Below are 26,648 nucleotides of genomic sequence, written 5' to 3' on the forward strand. Positions count from 1 at the left end.
GGTGACTGCTTTGAAGGACAGTAACAGCTGCAAACATGTAACTCTGTTGTATCAGTTGTGAATAAATAGTTGCCACTATTTAAGTCCAACCCTCTTACAATGTTTCATTCGTCGGTTAATATTTTCCTCTGGATAATTTCTTCTTCTTCAAGGTTTCTATGGTTTTCGGCAATGCTGGATCTTTCCTCGGTTCAGCAAGATTCTTTGAAATTGTGACTCTGGGTTTGCATTCCCATTTATATACCACTTTGATGTAAATTTGAAGCATCAATGCCTGTCTCACCAGTTGACCTGAAATATCCTTTAGGCTACACATCCAGAATAGGAATGAATGATTTGTCAAATAAATATGGGTGGAAATTGTTGACAGTTGTAGAATAGCTCATCTCGGAAGTGGAGAGTACTATGGAGGAATAGTACCTTCCTGAATTTGCATTCAGACTCCACCATCCCATAACCGTTAGTGTCAGTCTGAAGTTCACTCTCAGCTCTCTTGCCATACAATTTGGAGAAGTTATTGGAACTTCCTTATAAGGGAAGACCTTTCTTGCACCTTGTTCCAGGAAAATTTGGTGCCACTATGCAATAGTTCTTGCAAGGGAGATGACTTGTTTATCTACCGAATTGTGTGTTGTTCAGCCGTCGACACCCAAAGTAAGTGACTAATTGGTTGATGATCCCCAGTGCTGATATGGTATTTTACCAAAGGCCTCTCATTCTGTGTTTTGCACTCCAGATTTGAAAGCATCTGAAAACTGTCACAGAATGGCTAACATTTGCCAATGTTGTTCCTTGGACAGGCCATATCTCATTGGCATTTCGATAGTAGCTTTCTCCCCTCCATGTTCAGTAGTGGTAACAAGCATAATTCTCTGTGGGTGGCACTGAGCTTATGATCCTGAACTTGTTCGAGAGTTCATGAAAATCAGGGATCCAAAGTTGTCATTGACCATCTGCAATGCTTATGATCGCCACTGGCATGTAGATTTCTTTTGTGAGTCTGAGCAGCTTTTACCAGTCAACAAATGTTTAATAGTTTAACTCAGCATCTAGACTGCAACTGGAGCTTGTCTCACCGAAGACGATAGGATTGCAATGTCCTGAGCAACAAACAAGTGCCCAGAGTAATCTTTGTTGTGTGTGATTGTTGCACCCCCACACTCTCCCTGTTTTGGCCTGCCGTCATTGCTCGTTACTTCAGTCTGCTTCGCATAAAGAGACTGGATTACCCTTCCATCACCGTGGTTTACACCAGACTGCGTATGAATGTGAAAACCTTTTACTCCACCCTACTTTACGAAAGATATTCACCTTATCTACGAATACAATGCATGTTTCACTGTTGTTTATAAATCTGTCTTCTATTATCATCCTTACTCTTCTTCTTCAGTACCTCGTCCTCCGATAACACTGTCGATCAGTAACATCGTCTGTTGTTTGTCCATGGCTACTCTGAACAGAGATTCTGTGCCCAATCCAAACTACTTAAGACCTTTAGCCATCATAATCTTCTACATCCTTGACCATATCTACCATCACTCTTTCCTTGAAGAAATAGTTACAATATGCCGCATTTGTTATTGTGCATTATATGGCCAAAGTATTAGAGATTTCTTCTCTTGATGGTATTGAGAACTGCCGCAATTTTCACGTCATCTATCCATAGTGGGCTTATCCTTAAAGTCATTCGATACGACCACATTTCAAATGCCTCCAGTTTCTTGCCTCATACTGCGGTTAAGTGTCCATGACTCAATTCCATAGAGTAGGATAATGAATCTGTAGCATGAAATAGTTGATTGTGAAGTGTAACACTTATGCCACCGCTAGCCAGAACTTTCATTTTCTGAAAAAAACTTCTGGCCTGTTCAATTCTGCAGCGAATTTCTTAGGAGAAGTTCCAGTCATCGTCGATTTGATAGCCCAAATATTTATATCATTGAGCCCTTTCGATCTTATAATCACCGAATGCAAGAGTGCCCTGAATTTCATCGCGGTTTCTATTGACAAAGATCCTTTATGTTTTCTTGACGTTTAAACCTAACCCCTTGGTATACCTCTCTTCAGAAGCAGTGTTTAGTAGTCCCTGCAGACCTTCCAGCTTGGCTGTAAGTAAGGCAATGTCATGGGCATATCACATTTGACTGATAGTAACTCCATTAACCACCGTTCCTTGATATTTTCCACCAAGAGAATCTCAGAAAATTTTTTCATAATAGAAGTTAAAAAGTAATTGCGAGAGGATGCAGTCCTATCGAAATACTTTCACTATTGCATAAAAAGTTCTGTTTATTTGCTGAATCAAATTTGGATAAAATCCCAAGCTTTCAATGACTACCTCTACCACTGCCATCAGGGGTGAAGGCTAATTGTCGTGAACTGTCGGAGCCCTACTTTTATACACAGAGGACGGCATGTGATTGGTTTGACACCGTCATGACGACAACACAGTAATGGCGCATACGGAGATGGCGCCTCCTACGTCTTTAGATTATGTTTGCGCTCACTATCCAGAGTTGCTTGCAGAGCCATCTCCCGCGACAGGCGGTAAGTTACGAGAAGTTTTCCGCGGTGCTCTTTCTTCATCGAGTGCGAGGTTTCAGTATTGATACTTCTTTTGACAGCTGACTATCGGTATGCATACCAGCACTCTGGTTCCAGTACATGTTTCCAGTCAATCGGATGGCATAGTCATGCAGCCCCAGTTCACCTAACACATGCATGTTTGTTATGAAGGACAGTGTCAAAAGCTATTTCGTAAACGACGAAACAAGCATAAACATCGACACAAATATCGCGACATCACTGAATCAGTACCTCGGATTTATGATATACCCACATATGCAGTACTTTAATAGCATGAGCGCATTAAACTGATTATTCTATAATGGGCTTTTTGTGAAGTGGTTATGATTCCACTTCGGTAGACACTGCTGAACAAACCAACCAGGCCGGCCTCGGTGGCCAAGCGGTTCTAGGCGCTTCAGTCCAGAACTGCGCGACTGCTACGGTCGCAGGTTCGAATCCTGGCTCGGGCATGGATGTGTGTGATGTCCTTGGGTTAGTGAGGTTTAAGTAGTTCTAAGTTCTAGGGGACTGATGACCTCAGATGTTAAGCCCCATAGTGGTCAGAGCAATTTGAACCATTTAAACCAACCAGAAAGGAACAGTTTTAGTACTTTATTGTCCATTTCGTCAGGACCTGGACTCTTCTCATTCTTTGACATTGTTGTGGCATAAATTCTGCTCTTGTAACTTCCATGTCATATCTCTCCCAGACCACCATGCTCAACACTTCCGTTTTCCCTGAAGTGACTTTGAATGTATCCCTTCCACTCACCCATTTTCTGTAATACTAAGCAGAATGTCGCCATCTTTTTTTATGAAGTGCCCTCTACTTCTAATGTAGTAAATCCTAGCTCCTTGCCTTACTTTTTTGTACAAGTTGTATGAGTCATACTTTGCCTTCAGCTTTTCTACACTGAAGGGCCAAAGAAACTGGTACACCTGCATAATATCGTGTAGGGCCCCCTCGAGCACGCTAAAGTGCCGCAACACGACGTGGTATGGAATCGACTAATGTCTGAAGTTGTGTTGTAGGGAATTAACACCATGAATCCTGCAGGGCTGTCCATAAATCTTTAAGAGTACGAGGGGGTGGAGATCTCTTCTGAACAGCATTTTGCAAGGCATCCCAGATATGCTGATATGCTCAATAACGTTCGTGTCTGGGGAGCTTGGTGGCCACCTGGAGTGTTGAAACAAAGAAGAGTGTTCCTGGAGCCACTCTGTAGCAATTATGGACGCGTAAGTGGCGCATTGTCCTGCTGGAATTGCGCAAGACCGTCGGAATGCACAATGGACATGAACGGATGCACTGATCAGACAGGATACTTATGTACGTGTCACCTGTCAGAGTCGTATCTAGGCGTATCAGGGGTCTCATATCACTCCAACTGCACACTCCCCACAACATTACAGAGCCTCCACCAGCTTGAACAGACTCCTGCTGACATATAGGGTCCATGGATTCATGATGTTGTCTCCAACCCGTGCACGTCCATCTGCTCGATACAACTGGAAACGAGACTCGTCCGACCAGGCAACACGTTTCCAGTCATCAACCGTCCAATGTCGGTGTTGACGGGTCCAGGCTACGCATATAGCTTTGTGTCGTGTAGTCATCAAAGGGTACACGAGTGGGCCTTCGGCTCCGAAAACCCATATCGATGATGTTTCGTTGAATTTTTCGCACGCTGACACTTGTTGATGGCCCAGCACTGAAATATGGAGCAATTTGTGGAAGGGTTGCACTTCTGTCACGTTGAACAGTTTCTTCAGTTGGCGTTGGTCCCGTTTTTACAAGATCTTTTTCCGGCTGCGGCGATGTCGGAGAGTTGGTGTTTTACCGTATTCCTGATATTCACGGTACACTCGTGAAATGGCCGCACGGGAAAATCTCCACTCCATCGCTACCTCGGAGAACCTATGTCCTATCGATCGTGCACCGACTGTAACACCACGTTCAAACTCACTTAAATCTTGATAATCTGCCACTGTAGCAACAGTAACCGACCTAACAACTGCGCCAGGCACCTGTTGTCTTATATAGGCGTTGCCGACCGCAGAACCGTATTCGGCTAGTTTACGTATCTCTGTATTTGAATACGCATGCCTATACTAGTTTTTTTCGCTATTCAGTGTATTTCGCTGCATGACTTTGAAAGATGTGCGTTTACACTGCGCATTTCCTTCCATATTATTTTCTGCAATTCCCTGTACATTACAAGGATTTGCTTTTGCAAAATGGCTTCTCGAGTGTCCTTATCTGATTTAAAGTCGAACTGATCCTCATCTAATCTATTTGTTTCACTTCCATTCTTCGATAAAGTACTCCTGAAACTATATTGATTGTGCAGTAATTTTCCTATCCCCAGGCTCTTGCTTTCTTGGAAAGCGTATCAATTATAGTCGTTTCACAGAGTGATTCCCGTATCATAAATGTCATTCGCGAACTTATACGAGTTTTTCTCCGCTGTTTGACCACAGCAAGCCATTATTAAAAAAATAATGCCGGAAACAATGTTTTGTGCCACCTTATCAATGGCGTTCACTAGGAATTGCTCTCAACTTAATTAGGCTTGCTCGATGACAAATCACATATCAGTTTACAGTGCAACTCTCAGCCGATGTGTTAGATATGCACTATGTTCCTGGGACCGTCAGTCCAAAGAGAAATGAAGCTCTCCAACATGTTCTAAGAAGATTGAGCTATTGGTACTTTGGGTACTGTAGAACCAAACTTTCACTAACATACACAAACAACGCCTGAAAATCTGTGGCCAGTTTCTTTCTCATTTGCATATTATATATCCATCATCGGTTATGTTTTCAGTTTCCACCGAGATAGACCCACGCCGCCCTGAGTCACATCCTCCACATTAACGTTCTGTCACCAGCCCTCTAAAGATCGCTTTCATGGAATGCGCCTCCATATTATTCCACTGTGATTTAGACTTTGCATGAAATCCTACTGCACTCTGCCTTGTTTTCTTTAGTGCTAAAGCAGTAAAAAATACCTCACGCAAGTACTGTTTCTCCACACTTACCATATGAGGAAATTCCTTCTCGACAACTTCTTCACCATTTAAAATGAAGAGCTTCGGAACTTCATTGAAATTTGCTCGATAGTTTCGGCACGCTGAAAAGGAAACATAACTAGTGCATTAAAAGCAATAATAAAATTTTATATAGTCTATTAATGTATTTACTACTATATACAGACAAGACATTGTCTAACGTTGTTTCCAAAAATCTCGAAAAGCTCTTGACCGATTTACTTCAAATTTTTACACGTTACTCTAATAAAAATTTGGATGGATATAGGCTACATATTTTTAAATATATATGATGTATAAATATATATGTAATATGTAAAGGTAGCGTTCTGAGCAGTAGTCAAAACGTCCAGGGGCCCGGTTTCGAAGCCAGCCACTGCTTAAATTTTCAATGAAAATTATCAGCAATGGCAGCCGAAGACTTCCAGCATAAGAAGTTACCCGCTCTCTGTCAAAGGCCTTTCCAAAGAGAGCGGAAGAGCGGACAGAGATTCCGGGCACTCTTGCTCTTGGAGAGGGAAATTGCCCCTAAAACGTGGAGAAATCAGCAATGTTCAACGGCGTGAGGATACAGAAGGCTACTGAAACCACTGTATTAAAGACACATAATATGTATCCACAGGACAGGTGACCTGTAATTGGAAAAAGAAGAGTCATGATAGCCTCTCCACTGGTAAAAGATTCCGGATTAATAACCCGTTCGAATCTCCTGGAGGGTACTGCCAAGGAAGAGGTGACCATGAGAAAAGGATAGAATAACCGATGAAGTGATAACATTCTACGTGTGGGAGCACGGAATGTAAGAAGTCTGAAAGTTGTAGGGAAGCTAGGAATTCTAAAAAGGGAAACCCAAACACTCAGTCTAGATATAGTGGTGGTCAGTGAAGTGTAATGGAAAGAAGATAAGGATTTTTGGTGAGACGAATGAAGGGTAATATCAAAAGCAGCAGAAAATGGTGTAAAGGGAGTAGGATTCGTTATGAATAGGAAGATATGACAGAGAGTGTGCTATTGTGGACAGTTGAATGACATGGTGGTTCTCATCAGTTTCGACAGCGGACTAACGCCGACGACGATAACGCAGGCACACAACCGGACGTTCCAAGCAGAAGATGAAGATATAGAGGAAGTATGTGAGGATCTTGAACAGGTAATTCAGTATGAAAAGCGAGACGAAAATCTAGAAACCAAGGGGGACTGGAACGCGGTTGTAGGGGAAAGAATAGAAGAAAGGCTTATGGGAGATCATGGACCAGGCAGTCGGAATGAGACAGGAGACAGACTAATTGAGTTCTGCAATAAATGTCAGATGGTAATAGCAAAAACCCTATTCAAGAATCATAAGAGGAGCAGGTATGCTTGGAAAAGACCCGGAGACAAGGGAAGATCCCAGCTGGGCCATGGCCAGACAGAGATTTCGAAATCTGATACTGGATTAAACTCAGAAGCCAAAGTACAAACAGCCAAGATCGATAACAGGTTTCGGTAAGCCTACGTACCCATCTTCGGATATTACGCTATAAAAATTCACATAATCGTAGAGCATAAAATACGAAAATGGGAACGTAGTTTTACCCAAACCGGTTATGGAATAAATGCTTTATTAGTGATCTTGGCTTTTTGAAGTTTTTATTCTGAGTTTAATACACTGCAGATCGCTCCCATCCCGGCACAACGTCAGGTATATATGGATAGTGGATTTAAGGCACACCCACGAGCTGATATACAGTAGATTCAGATCAGAATTTAGTAGTGATGAAGGGTAGACTGAAGTATAAGAGAATGAGTGTAAAAGGAGGTGGGATACTGAACTACTGAGAAATGATAAGACGGGTTTGAAGTTCGCTAAGGATGCGGATATGTGATAAGGAGTATCAGAGTAGGCAATTCAACTGAAGATCAGTGGACTTCTACAAAAAGGGCAATCACAGATGTTGGACAGACAAACACAGGTACAAGAAAGGTAACTGCGAAGAAACCTTGAGTAACAGAAAAAAATACTTCATTTGATCGACGAAAATACAAAGGAAGTAAGAAATACTCAGGAAAAGACAGAAATACACAAATATAAATCACCTAGGAATGAAATAAATAGGAAGTGCAGGGCAGCCGAAGCAAAAATTAGCTGCAGGAAAAATGTGAAGAAATCGAAAAAGAAATGATCGTCGGAAGGTCTGACTCAGCATGTAAAAAAGTCAAAAATAACCATCAGTGAAATTAGGAGAAAGTGTACCAGAGCCTGAGCTAGGGTTTATGGGGTTCGGGGGAGGGGGGGGGCGGGAGGGGGGGATGAGATCGGTTCTGAGGTGAATTGCGAAGTTTTTTGGACAGATGACGACAAACGGCTCTAGGTTAACTTGCGACCAGTAAATATCTGTCACATGATTTGGATTTCTTCGAAGTGGATTTATACGACTGCCTATATGGTGGAGTAACACCTGAGTTCGATTTATGCTCTTTGGGGAGAGAGAAGAGTGTTAGGGAGGGGTGGGGAGGCGTGGGATGACAGTTGCCCCCTCCCCCCCCCCCCCCCCCCCCCCCCAGCGCGTGGTTACTAAATGATGTTGCATTAGCGATCTCTTAACTACGCAGTAACTGCACCTGTTCCAGCAACCTTACAGCGGTTGCGCAGTCTGCCGAAAAGCAATTTTTCATTGGTGCGAACTTCTGTGAGACATGTGAGAATGAATCCCCTTCTGTTACCCGCAGGGGGTTGTTAGTATCTCCGAGTGATGATAATTTCTTCTTTGATACCGAAATCACCAAGAAAGAACATGTCGACTGATAAGAGAAATATCCGATGTTCCAAATTCAGTGCCTTTACAGATCTTTAAGTGAACAAACAGCTCTTTCATCCTCATTGTGAGTCTACATCTACACACCTTAAAATAGCTGTTGTTTGTGCAAAATAAACAAGTACAACACATCTTCTGTATTAACTGCCATTGATTTAGGAGAGGCGGAAGCTGGGTGATTTTATACTTTAAACAATTTTTCAATTAATTTACCTCAAAGTAACAACAGAATCTGTATATTTCTCGCCGGCCGGAGTGGCCGTGCGGTTAAAGGCGCTGCAGTCTGGAACCGCAAGACCGCTACGGTCGCAGGTTCGAATCCTGCCTCGGGCATGGATGTTTGTGATGTCCTTAGGTTAGTTAGGTTTAACTAGTTCAAAGTTCTAGGGGACTAATGACCTCAGCAGTTGAGTCCCATAGTGCTCACAGCCATTTGAACCATTTTGTATATTTCTCGGCTTCATTTTCTCGGATATTTCAGCAATAAATCTGCAAGATTTGCTCCTGTTGACCGAGCAGTGATTGTCGGTCCAATAACTAGTAAAGGCTGAATAGCTGAAGCACACTCATTCTGTGCTGACACATTAACTGGTATTTCGATGCATGAAGTTCCTATATCTGTAACCGACAGCTCGGTTCAGTATATCTGTTTACGACTGTAATTTACGAACACTATCCGATGAAAAGTATCCAAACACCTATTAGTGGACATTAAAATGGGCATTGTCCATCCTTCTCCCTTATGGCTGCTGCTTGAAATCTGCGTTTAGTGACGTCATAGATATGAAGGTCAACCTTTTTTTTTTTCTTAAATGGGATGCTATAGTTCGGTACTTATTTTCTGATAGCGGCTATCGAGACGAATCCAATGATGTGTAACAGTAAGGTCTTTGAAGGTCAACGAAGGTCACAAGGGTGGCATTGTTGCAATCTTCTTATCATGGATTGACTGATATTCCTTATCATTTCGGGACTTATCGAAGCGCATGCTCTGACCATTCTCCCTAGTATATCGTGAAAATAGTAAATATTCGTCGAATACGGCGTATCCATCCAACGTGCCATTGACATGTAAACACCATTCGACAGTTTCGCAATACAACACTAATAGGAACGGTACGACTAGTATCGTCGAATCAAGAGAATGTGAATGATGTATTTCTTCGAAGAACAAGTCGATATGCTTCTCATTTACGAAGAATGCCAACGAAATTCAGTGAAAGCTAGAGACTTATACGCTGAAAGATATACTCAACGTACTCAATCTACACGTCGTACATTTAAATATGTGTATGATAAATTGATAACAACTGGATCTTTAACGCATCAGAAACATATCCGACAAAGGAAAGTTACTAACCAGGAAACGGAAATTGGTACTCTTGCCACTGTGGTTCGAGATCCTTGTGTTAGTTCGCGTCAAATCGCAAGGGAATGTGGCAAGAGCCAGAGTAGCGTTTTTCGTGTTCTGCATCGCCATAAATATCATCCTTTCCATATCAGTCTCCACCAAGAATTAACTGGTAGGGATTGTATGCGCCGCATTGAATTCTGCCGATGGACTCAACTTCAGATTCAGAGGGATGATACATTTATTAATTTGATTTTATGTACTGACGAGGCTACATTCACGAACCACGGAAATGTTAATTTGCATAACATGCATTATTAGGCAGCTGAAAATCCATTTTGGCTGCGGCAAGTTGCACACCAAAAACAGTGGTCGGTGAATGTATGGCGTGGATTCTGGACTACAGAATTATAGGCTCCAATTTCACCGATAAAATCTTAGTGGTAGGAAGTACACCACATTCCTGCAAGAAATATTAAGCCTGTTAGTGGAAGAAATACCGTTAGGAACAAGGAACAGAATGTGGTATCAACACAATGGGTGTCCGGCACATTTGTCGCTGATAGCTAGAAATGAGTTGCAGAGACAATTCCCAAATCGCTGGATTGGACGCGGAGGAGATGTGTCGTGATCGGCACCACTGGATTTTTTCTTGTGGGAATTCGTAGAAGACATTGTTTATAAAGATGTTCCAATTATACTTGAAGATATGCGAGAGAGAATTGTCAAAGCAAGTGTTTCGATAAGTGCTGATGTGATAAGAAATATCACTCAATCCACGATAAGAAGATTGCAGCAGTGCATTGATACTGCAAGTAGGCTGTGTAGGTTTTTATGATGGTAACATCACGTACCGCTCTGTATGAAAATCACTGGCTGTGCTGTGTGCAGTCTGTGGCTGGTTGGCATTGTTGTAATATTCGCTATTGTAGTGTTGGGCAGTTGGATGTGAACAGCGCGTAGCGTTGCGCAGTTGGAGGTGAGCCGACAGCATTGGTGGATGTAGGGAGAGAGGTGGCGGAGTTGTGAGAGCGGATGATCTGGACGTGTGTCCGTCAGAGACAGTAAATTTGTAAGACTGGATGTCATGAACTGATATATATATTATGACTTTTGAACACTATTGAGGTAAATACATTGTTCGTTCTCTATCAAAATCTTTCATTTGCTAACTATGCCTATCAGTAGTTAGTAACTTCAGTAGTTAGAATCTTTTATTTAGCTGGCAGAATCTTTTATTTAGCTCGCTGTATTGCAGATTTTTGTGAGGTAAGTGATTCGTGAAAAGTATTGGTTATTGTTAGTCATGGCTATTCTTTTGTAGGGATTATTGAAAGTCAGATGGCGTTGTGCTAAAAATATTGTGTGTCCGTTTATTGATGATCGGAATAAGTAAAGAGAGAAACGTCTGAGCACGTTCAGTTTTGCTCAGTTGTTTGAAAAACAAATAACGTAAGGGGTTTATCAGCACAATCATTCATAATTTTTTCAAAGGGGAGGTTTCAATACCAATGGTCATCAATTGGAACACCTTCTATAAATGGACGTTCATTCCGCCTTTTTGACCTTCGTTGATCTTCAAAGACCTTACACATCATTCGATTCGTCTCGATAGCCGCTATCAGAAAATAGAAACCAAACTATAGCACCCCATTTAAAGAAAATAAAGTTGACCTTCATATCTCTGAAGCGACGCCACGTAGCAACAAAAACCCAACGTCATATTATGGCCGCCGTTTTCCCATGCAACATTTGTCCCACAAACTTTTCAGCTGCTATCATGCTTTCGGAGTTATTCTTGGTGGCAATAGTTGGTGACTCACCCTGTACATGATGGCAAGTGACGTTGTCCAGGCGTTCACCAAACCCAAAGCCTTCCCTAGATTGCCACAGGGTATACAGCCTGACCCATCACCCCAGACGATTCAGTTCCAGTCATCCACGGTGTTGCATCGTCCAGAGATCGCGGTGCCACACCAAACTGGGCAACGCGAATCGATACCACAGACACCAGTGAGGGCCCGCAGCAGTCCGCAACAACCAGTGGGAGGCACTCCAGATGACCACGCCTCCCTCAGCACAGCAGCGCCCTCACGCTGAGGTCAGGATGATGTTGAGCATGCAAGTGCTCTGCCCCAGGTTATGACCTCAGCTACAGCAGGCAACACCATCGTGTACGAAAGCGACAGTTGTTAAAGTTTCTAAGGAAATGGATTTTCGTAAATCTTGCATTTTGGACTGCACGAGAACAATCTGTGCATCAAGTGATGGTTACATAGTCGATGTCAGTTGTAAATTATCAAGCAGTCCTGTGGCAAAGAACTCTATCAAAGTTAAGTAAATCTTGTATTCAGTTATGTAATAAAGTGAACGAAAATTTCGTGTGTTCTAATTTGATAAGCACTCTCTCAGAGCAATCAAAGAAGCCACAGTTACGACTGGACGAAAGTAGTTTCGTCTGGTCACAAGACACTGCCCGTTTGCGGCATTGTTTGCACCACCTCAAGCGCCGCTTAACGTTGACTAACTTAGTAAGTTACTTGTTTCATTGATCAACATTACGGTAACCGTTATGATGTGGAACGAGTCACGTGCAAAAAAAAACACACATCAATCAAGATTTTTTTTTCTTTTAATGAAATGAATGGCTTATGAAGAGCTGGGCTTATGAGCTGCTGCGCGATCATTGTACCCCATTCTTGTTAGCTCCCTAAGCACAGTCATTGTGCTAGCTGGACTGCTGGTAGCGCGTTGGGACTTACGAGAGATTCCTTCGGTTATTTTAGTGCTATCTTTTGCAACCACCCTCCACAACACCTGAGGGTTTTTGTCCATCAGTGCATGAAGCCTGCCTGGCCTGGGGTTGTCCCTTCACGTTTTCACTTAACAATGACACCGCTAAAAGTCGACTTGGTCAGCTTTCGAAGGGTTGGAATGTCCCTGGCGTGTCTGTCAGCCCAAATTCCAGGTTACTCAGTTCCCCTGGCCGACCCACTCCGCTTGTCTCCTGACACCCAGTGGTCGAGTCCACATTACTTAGAGGTGTCCGGATATTTTTGATCATACAGTGTATGTTTGTAATTTTTCCTGCTGCCCTAAATTGCTGTTACCAACTTTATCATAAATACACAATCTTAGCATCTGCTGCTTCCCTCGCGTACACTGTATGACCTGCAGAGATTTTTTTTTTATATTTATTTAATCGAATGTTTATGTTGTTCACAAGTTGCATCACCTTCTAAGCTTTTCAAGCTAATTAAGGCCATATAAGCATGGTCCTCTCCGAATATACTTCTGGCCAAAAAGCGATTCTGGTGGATGGAGTCCAAAGTTTTTGTTAGTAATACCTTTTGCGTTCTTGTGCACATATTTTGATAGCAACTTTCAACCCCTAACAAATATTTCTTTATATCTAACCGAGGAGTGAAATACCGATTTTTATAAATTTAGCTTGAAAATTATTTTAATGTAACGAAATATTTTCTTAAAGATTTTCATCCACTGTTGCACTCCCTTAGGTGCTGAGTTTCCAGGAACACTGACACATGTACTTTTTTTATTTCTAACCTATAAGTGAAATAACAGTTGTCATAGATGCAACCTCACAAACCCTTCAGTACTTCTTTAGGAATTACTTATTTTCAAAAAAACTTTCACCCAATATTTTATCTCCTTAGTGGTTGACTCCGAAACTTCGTCCGAACGGGCCTTGGCAGACCCAACGGTACCTATCGGCCGCCCTGTCATCCTCAGACCACAGGCGCCACTGGATGCGGATATGGAGGGGCAAGTGGTCAGCACACCGCTCTCCCGGCCGTATGTCAGTTTACGAGACCGGAGCCGCTACTTCTCAGTCAAGTAGCTCCTCAGTTTGCCTCACAAGGGCTGAGTGCACCCCCCTTACCAACAGCGCTCGGCAGGCCGGATGGTCACCCATCCAAGTGCTAGCCCAGCCCGACAGCGCTTACCTTCGGTGATGTGACGGGAACCGGTGTTACCACTGCGGCAAGGCCAAAAAATGTTGCAACACGTATTTTTTATTCTCTGAGAGCCCAAATACCAGTTTTCGTAGTTCTAGCTTCAAAATTCCCTTAATAGCTACATACTTTCAGAGGGCCTTTCATCCCCTATTTCACTACCTTAGGAGTGGAATTTAGGATAATCCCTTATTAAATGATGCCTACAATCTAAGATCCACATACTCTCCAAATTGCAAGATTCTGTCCTTAGCGCACTGGACTGGGCGATGAGGAGTTTGTGAGTCGGTCGGTCACTCCGAACACTGCCTCTTGTGTATGGTGATCAAGCGAGAGACGTATGTTTATTTCACCTTCAAGCAAGAGAGGGAGCTGATGCTAGGGCCATGCCAGGCAGGAATGGGCAGGCACGCGCCCACTCTAAGAAGAGCAGGCGGTGCTTAGAGCATTCTACACAGGTTCACGAAGATGATTTCTCTCGAATCACTGTTTCATTACTTCATTCTGTAATGCGTGCTTTAAAGAGACAATGTTTTCTATAGGTGCCCCGTGAAAATTGAATCAACAACTTACATTTTTCATCCCTTCTGCATGTTACACAACACAGGCTAGTAAAATTATCAGAAAATAAATTCATTTTATAAATACCTACATACTCTAAAACATAGTAAATACAGAAACTGGTAAGAAAATCTCCACTGAAAAATTTGTTAGGTGACGTTTTTGTACAACTGACATTACAGTTCTTTCGAGTAAGAATGTATATTTCTCACATTGTTAATTTCCTGTAGTTTGCCGTGTTTTGTAATCCTGTAGAACCAGAAATCTCCCTGACTCCAGCCCTTTTTGAGATATTTGACATATCGTATGGCCCATTTATCTGGTGATGGCATGTTTCTTCATTTCGTGTAAGGTTCTTCATCTGTATATAAAAGGCTCGTCGGCGTTATCGTGTTGGGCGACGTTCTTTGAATACTTGCTAATTTGTTTCTGATGGGCAACTACCACACGTTGTTTGCATTACCCCAAACAGACTGATTTTCCTCGGTACCAGTGAGCTTACAGGTGGCAAACAGTGGACAATCTGCCAGATCAGTGGAGTTTAGTATTGAGTTTGTTGGGGTTTTTCTGTTGACAACGTAGTACCAGTTTGCCCTTACGCTGATGGGTACAAATGGGTCATACGTATTCTTCCAAATTTTGTACCAGTTAAGGTCTTTGTACTGCAGTTCTATGACATTCCTACTATTACTTTCCTTCACTTTGGTCATATGTGTTTCTGAAACTCTCATTTTAATCTACTGTATTCTGTAAGGAAAGGCTTCACACGGTATAATTTATTCAGAAAATGGCGGTCATCCACTGGAGGATCCAAGATGGCCGGAGCTATTTCATTCAACGGAGACGCCATCATGTTCTTACACTGTTTGTGCGATTTACAGATGTAAAGTACTTGCACTATATTGTACACGTCTGTAACATTTAAACCACCATACCTGCAGATAATGTCAGTGATTCATATTTCACTTTCAATATAAATCCACGGCTGTTATGGGGGAAGGATGACATTCTCTCGGCCACAGCATACGGCAGTGCCACACAATTTATTTGGGCCGTTATGTAGATGTTCACCAAATCTATCCACTGTATTTCCTCAAGATTATATTGATATATACTGGCTCTGCTAAGGAAAAGCAGAAAGGTGGAAAGAGTATATAGAGCGTCTATACAAGGGCGATGTACTTGAGGACAATATTATGAAAATGGAAGAGGATGTAGATGAAGATGAAGTGGGAGATATGACACTGCGTGAAGAGATTGACAGAGCACTGAAAGACGTGAGGCGAAACAAGGCCCCGGGAGTAGACAACATTCCTTTAGAACTACTGACAGCCTTGGGAGACTCAGTCCTGACAAAACTCTACAATCTGGTGAGCAAAATGTATGAGACAGGCGAAATACCCTCAGACTTCAAGAAGAATATAATTATTCCAATCTCGAAGAAAGCAGGCGTTCACAGATGTGAAAATTACTGAACTATCAGTTTAATATGTCACGACTGCAAAATATTAACGCTACTTCTTTACAGACGAATGGAAAACTGGTAGAAGCCGACCGTGGGGAAGATCAGTTTGGATTCCGTAGAAATGTTGGAACACGTGAGGCAATACTGACCTTATGACTTGTTTGTTGTTGCTGTTGTTGTGGTCTTCAGTCCTGAGACTGGTTTGATGCAGCTCTTCATGCTAATCTATCCTGTGCAAGCTCCTTCATCTCCCAGTACCTACTGCAACCTACATCCTTCTGAATCTGCTTAGTGTATTCATCTATTGGTCTCCCTCTACGATTTTTACCTTCCTCGCTGCCCTCCAATGCTAAATTTGTGATCCCTTGATGCCTCAGGACATGTCCTACCAACCGATCCCTTCTCTAGTCAAGTTGTGCCACAAACTTCTCTTCTCCCCAATCCTATTCAATACCTCCTCATTAGTTACGTGATCTACCCAACTAATCTTCAACATTCTTCTGTAGCACCACATTTCGAAAGCTTCTATACTCTTCTTGTCTAAACTATTTATTGTCCATGTTTCACTTCCATACATGGCTACACTCCATACAAATAGTTTCAGGAACGACTTCCTGACATTTTAATCTATACTCGATGTTAACAAATTTCTCTTCTTCAGAAACGCTTTCCTTGCCATTGCCAGTCTACTTTTGATATCCTCTCTACTTCGACCATCATCAGTTATTTTGCTCCCCAAATAGCAAAACTCATTTACTACTTTAAGCGTCTCATCTCCTAATTTAATTCCCGCAGCATCACCCGATTTAATTCGACCACATTCCATTATCCTCGTTTTGCTTTTGTTGATGTTCATCTTATACCCTCCTTTCAAGACGCTGTCCATTCCGTTCAACTGCTCTTCCAAGTCCTTTGCTGTCTCTGACAGAATTACAATGTCATCGGCGAACCTCAAAGATTTTATTTCTTCTCCCTGGATTTTAATACCTACTCCGAATTTTTCTTTTGTTTCCTTTACTGCTTGCTCAATATACAGATTGAATAACATCGGGGAGAAGCTACAACCCTCTCTCACACCCTTCCCAACCACTGCTTCCCTTTCATGCCCCTCGATCCGTATAACTGCCATCTGGTTTCTGTACAAATTATAAACAGCCTTTCGCTCCCTGTATTTTACCCCTGCCACCTTTAGAATTTGAAAGAGAGAATTCCAGTCAACATTGTCAAAAGCTTTCTCTAAGTCTACAAATGCTAGAAACGTAGGTTTGCCTTTCCTTAATCTTTCATCTAAGATAAGTCGTAAGGTCAGTATTGCCTCACGTGTTCCAACATTTCTACGGAATCCAAACTGATCTTCCCCGAGGTCGGCTTCTACCAGTTTTTCCATTCGTCTGTAAAGAATTCGCGTTAGTATTTTGCAGCTGTGACTTATTAAACTGATAGTTCAGTAATTTTCACATCTGTCAACACCTGCTTTCTTTGGGACTGAAGTTTTGTCAGGACTGGCTCTCCCAAGGCCATCAGTAGTTGTAATGGAATGTTGTCTACTCCCGGGGCCTTGTTTCGACTCAGGTCTTTCAGTGCTCTATCAAACTCTTCACACAGTATCGTATTTCCCATTTCATCTTCATCTACATCCTCTTCCATTTCCATAATATTGTCCTCAAGTACATAACCCTTGTATAGACCCTCTATATACTCCTTCCACCTTTCTGCTTTCCCCTCTTTGCTTAGAACTGGGTTTCCATCTGAGCTCTTGATATTCATACAAGTGGCTCTCTTTTCTCCAAAGGTCCCTTTAATTTTCCTGTAGGCAGTTTCTATCTTACCCCTAGTGAGATAAGCCTCTACATCTTTACATTTGTCCTCTAGCCGTGCGTGCTTAGCCATTTTGCACTTCCATTCAATCGCATTTTTGAGACTTTTGTATTCCTTTTTGCCTGCTTCATTTACTGCGTTTTTATATTTTCTCCTTTCATCAATTAAATTCAATATTTATTCAGTTACCCAAGGATTTCTACTAGCCCTCGTCTTTTTACCTACTTGATCCTCTGCTGCCTTCACTACTTCATCCCTCAGAGCTACCCACTCTTATTCTACTGTGTTTCTTTCCCCCATTCCTGTCAATTGTTCCCTTATGCTGTCCCTGAAACTCTGTACAACCTCTGGTTTAGTCAGTTTATCCAGGTCCCACCTCCTTAAATTCCCACCTTTTTGCAATTTCTTCAGTTTTATTCTACAGTTCGTAACCAATAGATTGTGGTCAGAGTCCACATCTGCCCCTGGAAATGTCCTACAATTTAAAACCTGGTTCTAAATCTCTGTCTTACCATTATATAATCTAACTGATACCTTTTAGTATCTCCTGGATTCTTCCATGTATACAACCTTCTTTTATGATTCTTGAACCAAGTGTTAGCTATGATTAAGTTATGCTCTGTGCAAAATTCTAACAGACGGCTTCCTCTTTCATTTCTTAGCCCCAATCCATATTCACCTACTATGTTTCCATCTCTCCCTTTTCCTACTGTCGAATTCCCGTCACCCATGACTATTAAATTTTCGTCTCCCTTCACTACCTGAATAATTTCTTTTATCTCATCATACATTTCTTCAATTTCTTCTTCATCTGCAGAGTAAGTTGGCTTATAAACTAGTACTACTGTAGTAGGCGTGGGCTTTGTGTCTATCTTGGCCACAATAATGCGTTCACTATGCTGTTTGTAGTAGCTTACCCGCACTCCTATTTTTTTATTTATTATTAAACCTACTCCTGCATTACCCCTATTTGATTTTTTATTTATAACCCTGTATTCACCTGACCAGAAGTCTTGTTCCTCCTGCCACCGAACTTCACTAATTCCCACTACATCTAACTTAAACCTATCCATTTCCCTTTTTAAATTTTGTAACCTACCTGCCCGATTAAGGGATCTGACATTCCACGCTCCGATCCGTAGAATGACAGTTTTCTTTCTCCTGATAACGACGTCCTCTTGAGTAGTTTCCGCCCGGAGATCCGAATGGAGGACTATTTTACCTCCGGAATATTTTACGCAAGAGGACGCCATCATCATTTAACCATACAGTAAAGCTGCATGCCCTCGGGAAAAATTCCGGCTGTAGTTTTCCCTTGCTTTCAGCCGTTGCAGTACCACAACAGCAAGGCCGTTTTGGTTACTGTTACAAGGCCAGATCAGTCAATTATCCAGACTGTTGCCCCTGCAACTACTGAAAAGGCTGCTGCCCCTCTTCAGGAACCACACGTTTGTCTGGCCTCTCAACAGATACCCCTCCGTTGTGGTTGCACCCACGGTACGGCCATCTGTATCGCTGAGGCACGCAAGCCTCCCCACCAACGGCAAGGTCCATGGTTCATGGGGGGCGGGGGGGGGGGGGGGGGCTTACGACGTATCTTAGAAGAAAGATTAAGAAAAGGCAAACCTACGTTTCTAGCATTTGTAGACTTAGAGAAAGCTTTTGACAATGTTGACTGGAATACTCTCTTTCAAATTCTGAAAGGTGGCAGGAGTAAAATACCGGGAGCGAAAGGCTATTTACAATTTGTAAAGAAACCAGATGGCAGCTATAAGAGTCGAGGGACATGAAAGGGAAGCAGTGGTTGGGAAGGGAGTGAGACAGGGTTGTAGCCTCTCCCCGATGTTACTCAATCTGTATATTGAGCAAGCAGTAAAGGAAACAAAAGAAAAATTCGGAGTAGGTATTAAAATCCATGGAGAAGAAATAAAAACCTTAAGGTTCGCCGATGACATTATAATTCTGTCGGAGACAGCAAAGGACTTGGAAGAGCAGCTGAACGGAATGGACAGTGTCTTAAAAGGAGGATATAAGATGAACATCAACAAAAGCAAAACGAGGATAATGGAATGTAGTCGAATTAGTCGGGTGATGCTGGGGGAATTAGATTAGGAAATGAGACGCTTAAAGCAGTAAAGGAGTTTTGCTATTTGGGGAGCAAAGTAACTGATGATGGTCGAAGTAGAGAGGATATAAAATGTGGACTGGCAATGGCAATTTTATGCAGTTTCAAAGAAAAAAACTGAACTGGTTCTGTGACCAATGTATCACCCATAGTGCCGGAAGGGATGACGTCGCATCGGAGCACGTGCAGTCGAAAACAGACAGCTGCGTCCCTTCTCTGAGCTGATCGTTACACGGTCAACGATCATTTCAGCACTCGACACTGGTTGCTAGTTATCGTGGAGAGAGTGCTACAAAACTTGCTTTCATCCTTTTTATCTGCATACCAGCATACATTCGAAGACAAATAAGTATTTTAGTACGATTTCCAGCTCGCATTCAAAGCAAAGCATCATAAATGATAGACAACGCGCTAAACGGAAAGGGTGCTGACTAAATTCCAAAATCCGATCTTCGCCGAGGTTGTAGAGCATATATTATTACCAGCAACTTTCAAATCGCGCATTGATCACCATTCAAAGCTAAGGTAAATTAGAGCTCGTACTGAGGCGTTCAAGCAGTCGTTTTTCCCTCGCGCGATCCGCAAGTGGAACTGATGGGAGGGGGGATATGGCTTTGGCGCGAATAGTGCTCTCTGCTACACACGGCTTGGTGGCTAGTGGAGTATATATGTACATATAGATGTAGAATTCTTGCAATGCACCGATCATCCACGTTCGACAGGTGCATAGGGCGATCTATATCTGCGAGTTTTGAGTTGAAGGAACCGTGGGATGAGTGCTCCGGAACTGAATTCGGCGTTAGAAGAGGCTACGGGCCGTCATGTATCTTATCAGACTGTTAGGAGAGGATTGAATGACGCGAATGTCGAGCACCGCGTAGTACACAACAACACTATGGACTTCGTTATCAGATGGGCAAGATATCGTACAGAATGGATTCCCTAGGATTGGCGTCGGTTGTGATTTAGGCACGAAACTCTGATCAATTTGCACTAAGATATCCGCAGAAAATTTGTTTGGAGATCATCTCAGTGCTCTGTAGTACAGTAACGGCATTCTACAACCAATAGTGGGATCATATCACCGACAGTTTGGTGACAATTTCATCTTGATAGATAACAGTATGCGTGCTCATCGTGCAGTTCTCTTGAACATGATCCTTGAGCGTGATAGGATCAGAAGAATGGAGTGGCCGGCCTGTTCACCGAATCTGAGTCCAATTGAACTTGTTTGGAATCGATTGAGACGAGCTGTTTATGGACGACGTCGAAAATGACCACACGTTCAGTGCAACGTACACAGAATACCTATTGAAGGGTGGGACAATTTCGACAACGGGTGGGTTGGTGATCTCATCGAAGGCATGCCACGATGGATTTAAAAAAAAACTTGGGAAACAGAAGATTTGTTTTGCTACACATGTTTATCTTTTTGGCTTGTTGATCTGAACACATCGCAAACGAATAGTTGCTAGTTTCTTTTTCTGTGCCATGAATTTCGAAATAAAGAGATGATGCAAAACTTTTATTCTCCTTTGTACAAGGTATACCCAAAAAGAATAAGGGGGCTGTGTAAGGCATAGGGATTTTTTTTTTCAGTGTTTCCAAACTTGACTTGTAGAGGAGTTCGTAATAATCATCGAGCGCCTGAGTCATTTACGAAATGTCGTCACAGCAGCATAACACGTCATTCGTTGCACCCTCCGTTTGCTCCACCTACAGAACGTGTGGGACTTGTTCAGTCATGAGGGACGCAGCAAGTTGAAGAGAAAGTTAGCGATGTTCATCGTGTGACTCTTGGCTTCCTTAAGGAAAGTTTTCCACAAATTACACGAAGTCTCGTGGGTGAAATAGAGTCAGAAAAACTTGGGTTTAAGAAGTTGTGTGCTCAATGGGTGCAAAAAATGTCGACTCCGACAAATTAGGAACGAAACGTGGGGGGGTCACTATATTTCTGATTCGAAAAGACGGTCGCTGCAGTGGTACCATACTCATTCTGTATCATCCAAAAATTTGAAGTTTAATCTTCAGAGAGGAAAATCGTGGCGTCCGTGTTATGGTATCCGAAGGGCTATTGTTGACAGATTTCATGTTCAGAGGTGGCACCATCAATGCTACTGCTGTATATTATGAGATCCTACAGAAGTTGAAAAGTAAAATCAAAGACAAAAGGAGGAAAATGCCGACTCGTGATGTGTCGCTCCACGATGATAATAATGGACCCCATACTGCACACCTCACTCGCGACCTGATCCTACCGTTTCGATGGGGCATTGTGACTTATCGACCCTACTCCCCTAACCTGGCACACTCGGATCAACGTCTTCTCACTAAAATGAAAAATTTCTTGAGTGGACAGCGCTTTTAGAACGATGAAGAGGTCGTGGGTACTGTGACAGAGTGGCTTCGGGACTTGGAGCAGGTGGTATGCTCTGAGTGTAAATATAAGCTGGTGCCCACGCTTCAAAAGTGCATTGATCTGAACGGCTGTTATGTGGAGAAATAATAACATATTTTGTCACATACCAGTAAGGTTCATTAAAATATATCCATCTTTCGACTTTTAACAATTGTTGTATTCTTACTTTCTGGATGCTCTCGTATTTTAGACGAACTGCCCTTGATTAGAGTTGTAAAACTATCATAGGCTACCGCAGACAGTCGTAAGCAAGCGTACACTACTTAAGTTTCCCTAGTAGCTTTGGTCGGTTAAAGTCGTACCCGCGTTACCTGTACGTTAGTAGAGTTGCATACCTATCGGGCGTTACCTCATAACGATCTCTTTGCTTGCGTGTGCGATCAGTGCATCACTAGATTACACTAAAAACTGGAAGCGGTGAACCGTCTAGAGACTGAGTGATGATATATAAAGGGGACGGTAAGCTAAGGAACAGTTTTATTCTACATGGTTATCCTCCAGTGTGTTACTTCAAAAAATCAGTCTTTATAGCAAAACTGAAACTGTTGATGTTCAATTCAGGTTTTATTCGAAAACAGTTGATTTGTAACGTCAACTACAGGGATGTTATAGTAGAAATAAAGAAAACAATACAGATTTATCATGTAGCGCTAGAGAAGCAGTTTCTTCAATAGATAGGTAAAATAAAAAATGCAAAACAAAACTATATCAAAGATCGCTTCAGTACTTTGTCGACTGTACATAAAACTGGTTTCTCTTATTCATAACTGTCGCATTTGTCTATAATAGCAGGAAAGTCCTGCCTTTGATCGTGATGAAGAACGTTCTATTTATTACAAAGTAATAACAATAATTATGTATTCTTTTATTTTTGTGCACTTAAACTGTAGCTGCATCAAAGTACTTGCTTTGGTTACATAAAACTGCAGAAGTTACGCGATCAACTATTTTTTATTTTTTATCAAATGCAATTTACACTCTGTAAGGATACAAAATGCACAATGGACTAACACTGAATGATGTGTTGTTCTAATTATGTGCAAAACAGACAACCAAACAAACAAAAGAACAAAGGGAAGTCGTCGGCTCGCAGCTTCTCTCATACACATTTATTTATGTTTCTTTCCCTACCGATACTACCGGTAATCCTAACGTTTACGTCATCATTCACACTGAGGTGACGAAAGTCGTGGTATGTCTCCTAATACCGTGTCGGACATTCTTTTCCTCCGAGTTGTGCAACATTTCGACGCGGCACGGACTGAACAAGTCGTTGGAACTCCTCGGCAGAAACACTGAGCCATTCTGCTTCCATAGCCGTCCATAATTACGCAAGTGTTTTTGGTATAGGATGTTGCTCATTAACTGACCTCCCGACTACGTCGCATAAATGTTCCATGGAATTCACGACAAACGACCTGGGAGGTCAAATCCTTCGATCGAATTGTACAGAATGTTCTTCAAACCAATCGCGAACTACAGCGGCGCAGGAGCATGGCACACTGCCACCCATAAAACTTCCATCGCTGTTTGTCAACATGAAGTCTACGAATGGCTGCAAATGGTCTCCAAGTAGCTGAACATAACCATTCCCAAACAAATATCGGTTCAGTTGGACCAGAGAACCCAGTGCATTCCATGTAAACACAGCCCACACCATTGTGGAGCCACAGCCTGCACAGTGCCTTGTCGACTACTTAGGTCCTTGGCTTCGTAGGGTCCGCGCGTCACTCAGTTCCCACATCAGCTGCCAGCTGAAAGCGGGATACGTCTGACGAGGACACGATCCTCCAGTCGTCTAGGGTCCAACCGGTACGGCTACGAGCCCAGCCCAGGACAGGCGCTGCAGGCGATGTCGTGCTGTTAGCAAAGGCAAAGGCGTCGCTAGTCTACCGCCGTAGCCCATGAACGCCAAATTTCGAAACACTCTCCTAACGGATACGTTCGTCGCACACCCCACATTGATTTCTGCGATTATTTCACGCAGTGTTGCTTGTCTATTACACTACTGGCCATTAAAATTGCTACACCACGAAGATGACGTGCTACAGACGCGAAATTTGACCGACAGGAAGAAGATGCTGTGATATTCAAATGATTAGCTTTTCAGAGCATTCACACAAGGTTGGCGCCGGTGGCGACACCTACAACGTGCTGACATGAGGAAAGTTTCCAACCGATTTCTCATACACAAACAGCAGTTGACCGGCGTTGCCTGGTGAAACGTTGCTGTGATATCTCGTGTAAGGAGGAGAAATGCGTACCATCACGTTTCCGACTTTGATAAAGGTCGGATTGTAGCCTATCGCGATTGCGGTTTATCGTATCGCGACATTGCTGCTCGCGTTGGTCGAGATCCAATGACTGCTACCAGAATATGGAATCGGTGGGTTCAGGAGGGTAATACGGAACGCCGTTATGGATCCCAACGGCCTCGTATCACTAGCAGTCGAGATGACAGGCATCTTATTCGCATGGCTGTAACGGATCGTGCAGCCACGTCTCGATCCCTGAGTCAACAGTTGGGGACGTTTGCAACACAACAACAATCTGCACGAACAGTTCGACGACGTTTGCAGCAGCATGGACTATCAGCTCGGAGATCGTGGTTGCGGTTACCCTTGACGCTGCATCACAGGCAGGAGCGACTGCGATACTGTACTCGACGTCGAATCTCGGTGCATGAATGGCAAACCACATTTTTTCGGATGAATCCAGGTTCTGTTTACAGCATCATGATGGTCGCATCTGTGTTTGGCGACATCGCGGTGAACACACATTGGAAGCGTGTATTCGTCATCGCCATACTGGCGTATCACCCGGCGTGATGGTATGGGGTTACACTGCTCGGTCACCTCTTATTCGCACTGTCGGCACTTTGAACAGTGGACGTTACATTTCAGATGTGTTACAACCCGTGGCTCCACCCTTCATTCGGTCCCTGCGAAACCCTACATTTCAGCAGGATAATGCACGACCGCATGTTGGAGGTACTGTACGGGCCTTTCTGGATACAGAAAATGTTCGACTGCTGCCCTGGCCAGCACATTCTCTAGATCTCTCACCAACTGAAAACGTCTGGTCAATGGTGGCCGAGCAACTGGCTCGTCACAATACGCCAGTCACTACTCTTGATGAACTGTGGTATCGTGTTGAAGTTGCATGCGCAGCTGTACCTGTACACGCCATCCAAGCTCTGTTTGACTCAATGCCCAGGCGTATCAAGGCCGTTATTACGGCCAGAGGTGGTTGTTCTGGGTACTGATTTCTCAGTATCTATACACCCAAATTGCGTGAAAATGTAATCACATGTCAGTTCTAGTATAATATATTTGTCCAATGAATACCCGTTTATCATCTGCATTCCTTCTTGGTGTAGCAATTTTAATGGTGAGTAGTGTAGCACTGGCAACTCTACGCAAATGCCGCTACTGTCGGTCGGTAAGTGAAGGCCGTCTGCCACTGCTTCTGTTGTGAGAGATGATGCCTCAAATTTCGTATTCGCGGCATACTATTGATACTGTGGATCTCGCAATATTGAATTTCTTAACGATTTCCGAAATGGAATATTCCATGAGTCTAGTTCCAACTACCATTCCGAGATTCACGTCGTGCGGTCATAATCCCATCGGAAACGTTTTCACCCGAGTGTGAACGACAGCTCCGCTAATCCACTCCACTGTTAAACCGCGCGTACGCGATACTGTAGTTCAATTCTTTTATCTTGGCGGTTCGCGCATGCCCGCCCAGACGTGGGAGATTGCCGCGTTGCCAGTTGTACGCGCCATGAGAAGCAGCGCCATAGTATAGTTCGCAAACTTACGTTTAGGGGAAGCGCGCATTTTATGAAGTAAAGCCACCACGGCCGCATTAACCCTTCCGCTGCTACGGAGACGTGCTCCCCGCATTCTGCGATGTGCGCGATTTTGTCATCATTGCACTGCTCGCCTGTGCCGACACATGGTGTCTCGACTGCTTTGAAACAGTTTATCATTCGATTTCACAAAAACTATTTGGCCCAAAAATTCGATTTTTACACATCTTCTTGACTGATACCTTCCCCCCATAAATGACTTAATTTTGTTTCGAAGTTCAACGCAGTTATTGTGCAGCATTAGATGAAGTAAACCATTGCACGAAATTTTGAAGAGTTTGCAGAGGTAAAAGTCCATAGCGTATACTTTCCGTATGGTCGATTTTAGTTGCCACTACAAATTTCAAAAAATTACATTCAAACGAATACAATTCATGAAGTAAGACACTCCGATATTGTTTTAAATAAAGAAAATATTAAGCACCGAACAAGGTTTGAAGTCAGAACCTTTTGCTTAGCAGCCATACACTTTTTTCTCTCATTTTGTTCGATTTTGTTCGTTGCATCTGCTCCGGGCGGACGTCGTAAGACATCCGTTTAAAAAAATGTTCAAATGGCTGTGAGCACTATGGGACTTAACATCTATGGTCATCAGTCCCCTAGAACTTAGAACTACTTAAACCTAACTAACCTAAGGACATCACA

General features: G+C 42.9%; 1 protein-coding gene across 1 annotated transcript in view; it reads right to left on the reverse strand.

Annotated features, from left to right (window-relative positions):
* The window catches only part of LOC124613854 (venom protease-like), a 174,343-nt gene that overhangs the window by 75,499 nt on the left and 72,196 nt on the right, over window positions 1–26,648 (reverse strand). The window contains exon 3 of the mRNA XM_047142579.1: window positions 5,610–5,701. Coding sequence (XP_046998535.1) covers window positions 5,610–5,701 — 92 coding nt within the window. The remainder of the gene's footprint in view (window positions 1–5,609; window positions 5,702–26,648) is intronic.

Source organism: Schistocerca americana, chromosome 4, assembly GCF_021461395.2.
Source record: "Schistocerca americana isolate TAMUIC-IGC-003095 chromosome 4, iqSchAmer2.1, whole genome shotgun sequence".
NCBI classification, from domain to species: Eukaryota; Metazoa; Arthropoda; class Insecta; order Orthoptera; family Acrididae; genus Schistocerca; species Schistocerca americana.